The 13,561-nt window shown below is 42.6% G+C and overlaps 1 protein-coding gene across 7 annotated transcripts in view; it reads right to left on the reverse strand.

Moving 5' to 3' along the window:
- PDE8B (phosphodiesterase 8B) overlaps positions 1-13,561 on the reverse strand; it is a 275,841-nt gene that overhangs the window by 100,806 nt on the left and 161,474 nt on the right. For all 7 annotated transcript variants that reach the window (XM_058729063.1, XM_058729062.1, XM_058729060.1 and 4 more), the window contains exons 6-7: positions 7,931-8,019; positions 1,431-1,509 (exon numbers count right to left, since the gene is read on the reverse strand). In XM_058729063.1, the coding sequence (XP_058585046.1) occupies positions 1,431-1,509; positions 7,931-8,019 (168 nt within the window). The remainder of the gene's footprint in view (positions 1-1,430; positions 1,510-7,930; positions 8,020-13,561) is intronic.

Here is a 13,561-nt window from a genome sequence, read left to right on the forward strand (position 1 = left end):
CAACTTCTTTCCCCTTGTTTTTGAGTTTTATATTCAGATTGCCAGTAGGTTTTTTAAAGGGCAAGCCTGTTTCCTCCTGGTCACAGTAAAGGTGGGCAGGGGGTGATACCACCACAATGTCACCCCCTCCCCACCAGAGATACAGGGTCTCTAACCACCAGATGCTCACCATAGAACGAAGGACTCTGCTCCCTGTTCAAGGAGTCATCAGACAACTGGGGAAGGCAAGTGGAGAGCAGGGAGCCCCTTCTCCTCACTATAGAAATCACAATCTGGCTGCCCACTGTCAGAGGGGGGTGCAAAGCAGATGCGTTTCACGTTTGGAATGGATTGTTCAAGTCTGGACAGAAGTGAGGGGGATGTGAGATTTGCACTTGGTCGATAGCAAACATGTCTGGTTTCTCTGCAGTCCAGGATGCACACCTGTGTGTGCATAGGTGGGCACTAACAGCAACCAGAGGAAGCTTTCAGACCCACGGCAAAGAACAGCCACAAAAACAGATTCTGGAAATACAGCCAAACACGGAACCAAGAGGGAAGGCTTTATAATCAGAAAGACATGGCTACAGATTTTGGTTCCAAAACTTATTACTGGGGCTTTCCTTGGGTAAATTCCTTGACCTTGCTGGGCCTCAGTTTCCCCCATCAGTATCATGGGGCACTTGTGTTTCTTTCACAGAGTCATTGAATGGAAAGGAGACAACATTACGAACATGTTAATGAAGGGGCCAAGGCAGGGTGGGCTGCTGCTGTTACTGGTTAGGTTTGACAGCAGGGTGTATCCGTGTGCAGTGGGGGCTCTGTTGTGTGGCCACCATATCCTGAGCACTGTCTTTGGTTTCCACTGAGGACAGCAAGTGTTCCTTACACTCAGTGCCATTATGCAAACCAACTCTAGGCAGGCCAGTATCCGTCGATGGAGAAGTCCACATTTCAGATTATTGTTGTAGCAGAAATGTCTTACCTTCCAACAAATACAGTAAGATGACTTCATTTCAACAAAGGTTCGTCTACTATACACATTTCCTTAGGAAGACAACTTTACCATACAAGACTGCTGTATAATTAGAATACCAACTGCAGGCAAATAAATGAATACCTTTGAAAATATTTCATTCCCATAAGCATTTACTCTACAGTTTTGACATACTTCTGGCGTGATTTAAATGCTGTCTTCGCAAATTATCAAAGAATTTACCCTATCTTGGTCATAGGAAGCATAGGTTTGGATCCAAAATAATTTTTTTATTCTTGGTGAATATCTAATTCTTAGATTTCAGTCTATCAGTTTTCTTTACATATTTTTGATGTCCCTTTCTCCAAAGAAAATATGCAGTAATGTGAGGATTATAGGAAAGTTCCTTGGAAAAGGATGGCTCCAACTTGAAAGGTTCTATTTTGACATCTCCAGACAAAAAGTGTCTCCGTACCTGAATCACATGGTCATCACTTGTAATTTCTATGGCTTCATGACAGTGGTCTAATGCTGTAAACACTGAATTACAGGCCCTGAAAGTTGCGAAAGATCAATGTTAGTGAAGCTATAAAACCATTAGCGTTTCATATGTTAATTTATCAAAGTAAACAGTTCCCCCAAATTCATTAAAGCCATGTTCTTTGTGAAGGAAAAAAACCTCTAGCCTTTCAAAGTAAGCTAGTTTGTTTGACAGCAGCATACATTTCTCTGACTATAACACAAAGAAGAATTGTAATCCAGCAAAATCTTCATGGATCATGGAAAGAACCACCTATGTGCTCAGTGAAACCTTAATACAGACCCAAGAGAATGAAGTTGCAGGAGGCCATCTTACAGTCTCCCGGATCTACATCAACACTGTTCTTCTGTTTCATTCCTAGTGTGGCCACGGTGGAGTCAAGTCCCCAATAATTAGAACTGAATTAAACCCAAACTGAATCTGAGGTATTCTGTATGCCCTTTTTCAATAGACACAGAAACACTTTTTCCTCTTTTCTTACTTTCGTAATCTCTGGTCAATAAGCCTTTATATGGTACTTTGCTTTCAACCTCACCCACTGGCACGATGGAAGGCACATAAGGCAAGATTCCTCTTGCCTCGTTAACCCTACAGCTCTCCAGGTAGGCACTTTTCTTGGTGACCTTTCTAAGGTACATGTAGAATACTGGAAATATTTCAACTTCTCAATTGCTTAGAATTTTAAGTACCTTCTAAATCTAGGCCAACTCCAAATATGGTAAGTTATTTACTATCTAACACAGAAAGTATGTGGCTAGTTTCTAGAGCTTTTATATTTGTGCTGGCTGTTTAAAGAATCCCAGTGAGGCCTGTCTGACACATTATAAAAAAAAAAAAAAAAAAAAAAAAAGATTTACTTGATTCATGTTCCTTCTTATAAAACATACTGTTTTATAAGATGTTATTCATTTTTTCCACTCATGGAGGCATCTAAATTTGCCATCCTGTTTTAAACTATTTACAAGGAAGAGGGGGAAAAAAAACCTGGCTGAAGTCTGGTTCTGTATTCTGCCAGTTATGGCACCACGGGCAACTTTTTATCTTTGCTGGCTCCCAGTTACCTCATCTATAAGTGAGAGTAGTAACACCTGTTTTATAGGTTGCTGTAAAAATCAACAGTTTATGTGAGGCATTTCTCAAAGTGCTTCAGATAATGTAAGAATTCAGCTCATAGTACTTGTTATTACCTGTCAGATCTCGGAGCAGTATTTCCCTACTCTCTAACACTTTCAAAGGCCATTGGTGGAAAGAAAAGTAAATCATAACCTATCTTTTCTCAGGAGAATACTTGAACTATCTAATGAAGAACTGCATTCAATAATAGCAAGGTAACCTGCAAGAGGAGTGAAGGATTTTAGTCCATGGTGCAGTGATGAAGGTACCAGTGTGGAAGGGTAAATAAGTAACTGTGATGGGCGAGCTGAGGAGAAGGTAAGTCTAACTTGTCTGAGATTCCAGATGGGTACAGTATGTTTCCTCATTTAAATTGTACCAGTCTAATTTCAACCATGTACTGCCTTAATACCATTGCCGCATTTGTAAACAAGATCACCTAAAATAAGGGGGAAAAAAGATTTTTAAATTATTACCAAAGTCACTAGTACCCTGCCTCCCACAAAGAGGCAAGCAACAGCTAGTCGTCTCAGAAGTATTTTCCAGGCATGTGCGTACAGAACCCGATGTTGCAGCAGAGGCAAACATTTCCCGTCCCCCAGGAGTCAGACGTGGAAAAGCACATTCTGTGTGGACTAAACCTTACATTTGAGAGCTAGATAATTAAGCTATAACACATTTTATCAAATGACAAATTCATCTTTTGCCCGTTTTCTTAACGTACCTGTGTGCCTCACCTAAGCATTTAAAAGGGTACTTCAGAGTATTAGTGTTTTTGTCAAGTCAAGAGCAGCCTTTATGTAAGATCTTAGCTCCAAATGTCCAAAATTCATCTATTAAACATTTGTTGTATGATTATCCACAAAGCATAAAATCTTCAGTATAATGCCCAATGGGACAAAGCAAATTCTCATGAACAGTCAAGGTAGAAGGATCTGGATGGGGCCAGCAGATGGTTTTCTCCCAGTGACATGCTGGACTGCACTGTTAAGAACTAGGCTTTAACGCAATTTGGCTGATGGTTCTATTTAAATAAACCTGCAGCAAAATGAAGTAATCAATTTGAATCATGTTCCTAAAGTTTGGGAATTTAATAGCTTGTATTAATTATTAATACTCTTCATGCAGAAGAGCCTTAACTTTATTAATTTTCTGTTCTTAGGAACCACGTAACTGTGCCTCAGATATATTTTTGTACCTTTCAGGTTGAGAAGTTGGAAAATTGGAAAAAGCACAAAGGAAAGGTAGCCGCAATGTGGAAACCCATGAAGTACAGGCCATAGAACCATGTCCCCTCACCTTCTTAAGGAGCCCTTGAAGGTCCAGATGGAAAAGGCAAATATTACAGGGGCCCAAGTGTCATGTCTACAAGTCTACAAAGAACACAGTGGTGTGACAGGGTGGTGAGTTCATCCGACTGAAGAGCAGGATGCCGGGATCCGACCCCAACACTGCCACCAACATACTGGGTAGCTGTGATCATGTCAAGAGTCTCCCTGGCTCTCAGTGTTTTCCTCTGTCCATTGGGGCAGGAGTGGTTGGGTTGCGTTATCTCCTGTATTCCTACCACGGATATTCCAGAATCTACTCAAAACACATATATACACAAAATGAGGCTGCCTGCAAAAAGGCAGGACTGCGCAAGGTGGTGGCTTCAGGGAAACCTAAATCTGAACCTAAATCTACATCCCAGCAGGGTCTGGGAGGCAGGGAGAGGGAAGCACAGGTGGCCAGGGCATCATGGACTTGCTCCTGGTGAGCCCCAATCCTGGGTAGCCGTACCATGGGAGCCAATTACATTAAGGTTTTACTGCTTGGACTCTACTCCTGTGACAGTGCCTGTCACGCAGGGCCCATGATAAAGTGCTCTATAAATGTCTGTTGATACTGAGAAGTGTGGTATTCCATGGAACTCAAGTTTTGTCCATCAGAGACTTTGACTCCTGAAATGGAGGACCACTATTCTCTTTAGACTTGGAATCAAGTGAACGTGATGATTTGGGTCTAAGTCCTAGGTAAGAAAACAGGACTGCATTAGTATAAACTTACCAGTTTAAGCTCCTGGTAAGCAGCTAAATCCTATCTGCATTTAGGATAACACAGTTCTTTTCATGATAAAGAGGCATAAGAACATTGGAAGAGAAGTGATCATCATTTACCCTATATTTCCCTAGACAGTCTCCATTTCATTTGTCCCCTAAACAATAGTACTGTTTAATAAAGTAAACTCATCAAGCATACAGAGATGTGATTTATCTCCTCTCTTTAGAAGTTATTCTTTATAATGGAACTTTAAAATTAAATATTTTTTCTTTGATCACATGATCCTTTGGTTTTCTTGGCTAAATATGGTTACCATACCCCAGGACCTGGACAAGAGTGTCTACCTTCAACATTTGACATCCTCCTTAGAGTACAGACTGTCCTTGCAGAATGCTAGTAATGTCACATATTTAGCTGCGGCTGGGGGCGGAATTGCAGAGAAAAGTATTATATAATTAGACTATAATTAATCTGGCATTGTATAATAAAGAGCCCCATTTTCCCCATCTGCAGCAAGTGACAGAGTTGCCTGCCTGACTCTGAGGTCCAGGTGGAGTCTTTAGATGTCCGTGAATACGCATGGAGCTGGGGAGGTCATGGAATGGGTCACCAACCCCTGACTGCTAGGCCCAGATATTGGGTACCCAGGAAGAGTCAAACCATGTACACACACCCTTCTCCTCCAAAAAAGGAAGGAAGTTGGAGATGCTTGAGGCAGAACTAGCCAAAAACCAATGGAAGAAACTGACCACGTAGTCCTTCTCTGGCCTTCTGGGAAGAACTCTTGCTTTCTTTTCCCCACAGCTGGGGCTGCTCTCTTGCTGGGTGCTAATGACCAGGAAGAGAGGCTCTTTGCCAGTCTTTACCAGAGGCTCTTTACCTTAAGCTGCTGTGGAAAGGGATCTGCACCCTGGGCAAACCTACCTTTTGGACACCACTGCTTGCCTGAGTCAACTCCATTTAACAACTTCACACTGATCTGCATGCATTAAGAACTTGAGCTTTCTCATTATGACCTCCACAATGGGCTCAACTCCTCCGACCAGCTCCAGTCAGTGAGGGGTGAGAAGTTATGGGACTTATGCAGGGTTATGTACTTAGAAACGTGCTAAGTTCAGAATGTGATGAGACCCTCAGAAGTGTTCAGTGCCCTGGCTCTAAGCAAATTTTATCAGCACAGTAACTTCAAGCCCATTCTTTTAACCCTCGTGCTGGCTGAGAATGTTTATTTCAAATTGCCAGACCTGCCTTTGCCCTGCTGACAATGAATGAGGCTTCTTTTTTTAAGAGAGAGAGAGCGAGAGAGTACGTGTGCACACGTGAGTTGGGGAGGGGCAGAGGGAGAGGGAGAGAGACAACCTGAAGCAGCCTCCACACTCTGCACAGAGCCCAACACGGGGCTCAATCCTACAACCCTGGGATCATGACTAGAGCCAAAATCAAGAGTTAGATGTTTAACCAACTGAGCCACCAGGCATCCTCACCTTCTGACATCCTACATGAGCCATCACACTTAAATGTTGCCTAAGAAACCTCAAACCTCAGTTATTTAAAATCAAATGAAGGAATTACCCATCAAAGCAACAAGGGGTCTGCTGTTCATTCTTGTTGTGGATCATACGCAGTTAAAGAACTGAAACAAAATGACATCCCTCTTTTTCTATCTATCATGAAAAAATCTAAACGTATAGTCTTTTGGGGGCACCTCGGTGACTTAGTTGATTAAGCATCCCACTCTTGATTTCAGCGCAGTTCACAATCTCATGGTCATGGATGGGATCAAGCCCAGGTTGGGCTCTGTGCTGAGCTTGGAGTCTGCTTAGGATTCTCTCTCTCCTTCTTCCTCTGCGCCAAACCCACTCATTCCCTGTCTCTCTCTCTCTCTCAAACTAAGTAAATAAACATTAAAAAAAATAAAAGTACAGTCATTTTATCCTTAATTAAAAAGAGTAGAGATCCCAAGGAATAAAAACAATGTACAATAAACATCATAAATTGCTGAAGTCAAGGCAGTGTGGTTTTCTTGAAAACGTCTCTTAAGTTCTCTGAAGTTAATAAATACATGGATACAAAGAAACCTAGGGATTTCACTTATATATTCAAAAATCGTTACCAGTGTTCCTCACTGAAGACTTTTAAAATATCAGAATTTCCATTAGTTTGACTTTTTAAAAAAATATTTCCCTGCCTAAGGAAGTGACTGTTTCTCCCCACACTATTTCTTAAAGCTCTCTGTCCACCAAAAAGTGACTTCCCTGACCAGGGTAAACAAACCCCAGAAAAACCTGCCTTTATGGGTTTATGCCAATCCATTTTACTTCCAAGGATGGCAGAGAAAAATTAAGTTTACACAGGGTTTTGTCCACTTTGAATGCCAATCAAGTAATCAAGAGAAGCATAATCATTACGGTGAGATGCTATCTTACTTATTTTTCACTAAGCCTGAAACCGTCATGACCTCTGGGTTGGCCACAGAGAGAAACCATGCCAGGGACCTTCTGGCATCCAAAAGCCTGGAGCCGTTAAGGGCTGGACTCCCAGGAGCTATAGGCTGGCAAGAGCCTCCTCTCTGCCCTTCTCTCCTACTTGAGGGGGATAGGTTGAAGAAATCAAGGTCTGATGTGCTAGAGGGGAACCTCCACAAAACCGGGCATGAGCTAGGGCCCTGATATCCCAAGATGTCCCGGAAGCAGAACATCTTTCCAGCAGACAGATGTCTAGACAATTCCATCTCAGAAGTGAACATTATGAAAAGCCTGCTTTTAAAGCACTATTTGCCTTTAAGGAGACTTAAAGTAAGTTTCTTGAACACACTTCATGCATACTGAGGTCACAAACAAACCTCATGAAATTGCTATCATGGTTACATAGCAATTATTATGGCTGGCATAATAGATATACCATGGGTTTGCTCCTGTTCTTAACAATCCAAGCAAGAATTTATAAATGTTAAAAGAGTAGTAAATAGAAAGTAATCCTCAAAGGCTACTCTTAATCTCAATTTAATTGTATGAAAATTAAACATTACTTTTCCTAGACTATAATTTTAAAATGCTTTAATTAGTGGAAAATACTGTCAAAGAAAGAAATGCTTTCTAATTTATTTCATTGAGCAAAGGGCTCCTAGTTTGGATTCTGCCATTTACCAGCTACCATTACCTGTCTAACAGCTTCAAAATCCCTGGCATTCAGCTAGGAACCTGTGAACATCAGTCTGATGACAGAAGCTTTTGTACAACATTGTTAACCTTGTGTTCCTTCTTATTTTTGCTACATACCGTAATTTGAACTGTGAGCGAACTTCCCCGTGTTCTATTTGAATCAGTTCATTATAGCAAGCAATTATGCTGCTATTCTCCATAAATCTCTGCAAAGAAAACAAAGATAATATGTAAGACATACAATGACTTCTTAAGGAGTCAAATAAAGGAACTTAGTTTTTCCCACCCCAGGTAACTCTGTTATATAAGACAACTTGAGAAATTGAAATGAAACAAAACAGTTGTCAAACTCTTTGAAATGCTTGTTTAAATGTATGAGAAACAACCGATAAGGTAATACTGTATGTTTAACTCCCCTGGTAACAAAGGTGGGGAAAAACTTCATCACAAATACTCACAGGAAAATAAACACACAAGGGCAGAGAGAGCATCTACCCCCTTGTTAATTACTGAAACATTTTGGCTTTATTTTGCACTAAGAAAAGTCTTTTCAAACCCCACACTGGACACTCATACTATGTGCCACAGTATGAATGGTCATTTTCAAGGGAAGAGACCCTTCTTTGCTAACTTCCTCATCTTCTGATTGCCAAATGCACTCTCCTCTTACACACACACACACACACACACACACACACACACACACAACCATGCATCTAGCATGGATGGCTTCTCCCTGGGGAATACTTCTGGTTCCCCATTACTCCAGGGGGAAGCTGGTAGAGGGTAATGAAAAGGGGGGGGGGGCATGAACACAGAACACAAACACACAGAAGGGAAATACTTTCTCTTTTTCTGCAAAGTTAAACATGGTTAGGCTCAGGCTGAGCTTCTGGATGGGTGGAGATTATGTAAAAGCCTGTAGACAAGCTCTGAGCATTGTGAGCAGATGCTTTCTAAGATACTAAAAAGGATCTGTGATAAAAATCAGTTTCAAAAGTGTTACAATCAACAGTTGGGCAGATTTTTTTTAAAGACACCAATTTTAATAAATTTTATTGTCTGTTTTTGGGGCACCTGGGTGGCGCAGTCGGTTAAGCGTCCGACTTCAGCCAGGTCACGATCTCGCGGTCCGTGAGTTCGAGCCCCGCGTCAGGCTCTGGGCTGATGGCTCAGAGCCTGGAGCCTGTTTCCGCTTCTGTGTCTCCCTCTCTCTCTGCCCCTCCCCCGTTCATGCTCTGTCTCTCTCTGTCCCAAAAATAAAAATAAAAAACGTTGAAATTTTATTGTCTGTTTTTTTATTATAAAAGTTATACACATTAATTTAAAAATGTGTAAAGAAAGTCATGGAGGAAAAAACCCCAAGTCACTAACAATGTTATAAGCTGGAGATATCATTATGTTTGGTTTATCTCCCTTAAGCTCCAATGCCTGTGTGTGTGTGTGTGTAATACTTTAAATACAGTCTGTAAAATCATACTGTATTTTCACTTTCATTTAAGTACTAACTTACTGAGATCTTATTTTTCTTTAGTTCTAAGAACTTCCATTGTAGTGAAAAAGAGCTTTCTACAGGTGATGGTTTCTAAACACTGGAGCCCTTGTTTTGCACACCCCTTGTCTGACACTTAATGACTCTTCTATAGACCGAAGGTAGAAGATTCTACTCTTTGGTGGTTTTCTAGGCTATGTTAACTCCTATTATTGAAATAATATGAGTGGATCAAAAGTAGTGAACTTCAAACTTCAATATGCTAGGAATCACCATGCATTCTTCTAAAAATGTAGATTCATGGACCCCACATTCAGAAATTTAGAATGTTTAAGACAGAACTTCTCAGAGCATTCAATATGCTCATGTGCAATGTTCCTAGCATGCATTGTGCATTTCCAGGGGTGGGAAGAGGAGGAACAATTCTCACTGATTTCCCAAGCTTATTTGACCACGGAAGCCTTTTCTCGTGGAACACCTATTAAGAACTTTTGGAACACTAGTGCACCACAGAATAGTTTGGGAACTACTACTTTGGTGGACCCAACGTGGAGTTTGGAGTTAAGTAACACATTGTTCCTCCTTAACTTTGTCATGACTATGAGCTCTTGCAAACTATTTAGGCATTCTGAGCCTGCTTCCTCCTCTGCAAAAATGGAGAAAATATTAAATTTCTTATGTGTAGATGAGGATTAAGTAAATCCCCTCAAATGGAGCCTAACAGTCCATCTTAGCTCTCCACTTTCTCCTCCACAGGAAGCCTCCCCAGCGCATCCAACCGCTGTACCCACAGCAGGCCTACCCCATTGTATTTCATACAGTAAGTGCTTCATGAACACCTGTTGAGCGAGTAAGTATCATTTCAAACAGAAAAGGGGCACGTAAAAGTTGATATAAATGCAGCTGCTATTGCCCTTTGCTAATTAAGATATTGGTTTGTAAAAGGCTCCGAATGGACTGAGTACCATGCAGTGAGCCACTTATACACAGCTACCAAAGCTTCATGGAGAGCTGTTGTGGAATATCTGATGGCACAATTTGTTCCTGGATCCCCACTCAGGGACCTACAGACCGATGCACTGGCCAATTAGCTAGCACCACAGACCAGAGTTTTAGCAGATGATTTAATACAGTCAAAACAACCCAGAGATGAGAAACAAACTCAAGAATAGCCAGCATATTTGGAAGGGTGCTTGGGGAGAAAGCTGCCAAAGACAAGATTTTACCCAAAAAAGGAGACTAGCCACCTGGAGAGCTTCAGCTGATCTTGAGCCACAGTAACCCGGGAGGTAAAGCCTCAGTGGGTTTGGCATGCTTCTCACAGGAGAGCTCAAGCTATCTGGGGAGGGGGCGTCCCTGACCTAGCTGGTAAATGGCTTTGATCAGGCTCAGCATTAAAGATTGCCAGGTGGTCCCTGACAGGTACTATCTTTCATGCTCCCTTGAAAAGTGTTATCCACAATGGCTGACTGCCAAGAGCAGCACCACAGCCCAACAAAGGGAAATGAAACCTACTAGGGCAGCACGGACAGGTTACCAAAGGAGTAAAAAGGAAACTGTGAACTTTACCTCCTCAATGTATTTAGTGGCATTTGTACCCAAAGAGGGTCAGGTGTTCCTCCTGGGTATAATGGGCAATCTCAGCCCTCCAGACAATCTCTAAACCAGTTAGAGGTAGGCTCACTGAATTACAAGCAGAATATTCCTGAAGGATGGTTAACAGCACCTATGTAGATCCTCACTGACAGAACCTACAGTGTGTCACGCTATTCTGTCAGCTCCCAGATAGTGCAGAAAACCTGCCTCCTCACACTCCCAGAGATCCTGCCTCACAGGCGAAGAACAAGGCTGGGATGGGGATCACCATTTAATGTAAGACCTACGAAAGCTGCAAATGACTACATCATTTCTTAGGAAGTGCCTAAGAAAGGAAGTCTCAGCCACATGGCTTGACAATTTCCTTTTGCAACTCTCCATTCCCGGACTCAGAAGCACTGTCCTAGGCATTCTCATTAAGACATGACTCCCAATGCCAGCCTTTGATAGAGGAGATGATGGACAAAGCTGTCAGGAGAGTTACAGTGCTAGATAGAAATATTTCTATTACACAGGTGAACCACTATGCTACCTTGAGTATTTTATAGAGAACTGCTCCTGCACACCGAGGCATACCAAAGCACAAAACCACATCACACATTCCCGCTTCTCTGTGCTCTATGACAAGGATTGTTTTTTTTAACCCAGGGTAGCAAAGCACCATTACATATTTGGGTTCAACCTATTTGGGGCCCTCTGGGCCCCATGGATCTGGATGTCCATTTCTCTCCCCAGGTCCAGAAGATTTTAGCCATTATTACTTTAAATGTACTTTCTGTCCTTCTTCTTCTTCTGCAAATACCTATAATGAAAATATTATAAGTATTGGGCTTTTTTTCCCCCCATTGTGTCCCATCATTACCTTAGGCTTTCTTCACTCTTTTTCATTCTGTTTTTTCTTTTTATTCCTCTAACTGGGTGATTTCCGATGGTCACAGATTCTTTCCAGGTCACAGATTCTGTCTTCAATGTGGTCAAGTCTACTTCTTAAACTCTCTACTAAGTTCTTTAATTCAGTTATTGTATTTTTCAATTCTATGATTTTTGTTTTGCCTTTTTTTTTTTTGATGGCTATTTCCTTGACAAACTTCTCATTTTGTTCTTGCACTGTTTTCCTAATTTCATTATTTGTCTGTGCTTTCTTGTGGTTTACTCAACTTCCTTGAGATGATTATTCTGAATTCTCTAACACTTCACGGATCTCCATTTCTTTAGGATCAGTTATCGAAGCTTTATTAGTTTCCTTTGGTGTTGTCCTATTTACCTGATTTTTCACGATCCTTGACTCCTTCTGTTGGTGTCTGTGCATCTGAGTACCTGGGCTCATCTTACAGACTTTATAGGTTTGCTTTGGCAGAGACTTCATCAGTCAGCTCAGTCTGGGTTTCTGGGTGTGATTCCTGGTAATCACCTTGGTCAGGTAGGGCCTATTATGATCTATTTCAGGGCAAGGCAAGTGTCAGACTCTCATGACAGGGATGAAGCAGTGTGCTACTGGCTTGTCTCCCTACCCAGGCGAAGCTACAGGATGGGTTCTACAGTTGACTGAAGTTTCTGGTCAGGCTTACCAGATGGTCAGACCTGTGTACCGTATTCAGTAGTAGATGAGTCTGGGAACGACCTTCCCGGCCCTGCCCCGGCAGGGCAGCAGGATGGGACCCCAGGCCTGTACTGCTTGTTTTTTTAGGGACCCAAATTAGGCCAGAATGTGCACTGAATTTCCTGGTCAGGTGAGGCCACCAGTTGTGTTCTGAAGACAGGCTGTACAGTCTGTTCAAGCACCTCTGTATGTAGGGCTGCTGAGAGGGCTATGCAGCTTTCTGTGTGCTGTGGTTCAGTTCCCTGGCTGGAGAGGCTAAACGTTGTGTTCAGTGATGAGTGGGGCTACGAATTACATTTCCTGCCTGCAGCGGGAGAAGCAGCTCTAAAGCTAGTAAAAGTCTTTGTCTTAACTCTAGGGGGCCTGTTTGCCAAGTGTCCTGATGGAATAGTGCCATTGGCTTTGTTATGCAAACCATCAGTTCTTCCTTGCCCAGCCTGTCAGCTCCAGTGTTGTTGGGTGGCATCCAGGAGTTATCCCCAGCCCTTCTGGGCAGAAGGGGCTGGAAGACACTCTCCACAGCCAGTGTAGCTTCCGTGCCTGGGCAAGAAGGGGAGGGATCACTCCAGGCTACTCTCAATTTCCCAAACTGACTCTGCAGGTTGGGAGAGGCTAGGAGCTAACCTCAGCCTGGGCTATGAATTAATCTGCCTTTGAATAGCAGATAGCTCAGAAATATTGCATGCCCAGTACGGCCTCTACTCTGGAGACAATCAGCTCTGCATGCCCCTCCCTCAAGAGCCCCCGGGGTTGTAATGCATCCAGGAGTTGTCGCCAGTCTTTCTGGTCAGACAGGGCCTTAAGACACTCTCCACAGAGGATGGGCAAACCAGCTATAAAGCCAGCAAAACTCCTGTGAGGATCCAAATCGGGTAGATCAGCACTCTGCAGAGTTCCCTGGTCAGATTGCACCTGTGACTGGGTCCTGAAGATGAGCAAAACCACTGGTTGGGGTTACTACTTGGGAACTGCAAGTATGAACTTAGTCTGCCAAGATCCAGGGGCTGGTTGTTGCCCAGCCCCGCCTCGCCCGCCCCCCACCTCAGTCACATTCCCAGTG

The sequence above is a fragment of the Neofelis nebulosa genome, chromosome 1 (assembly GCF_028018385.1).
Source record: "Neofelis nebulosa isolate mNeoNeb1 chromosome 1, mNeoNeb1.pri, whole genome shotgun sequence".
Taxonomy (NCBI): domain Eukaryota; kingdom Metazoa; phylum Chordata; class Mammalia; order Carnivora; family Felidae; genus Neofelis; species Neofelis nebulosa.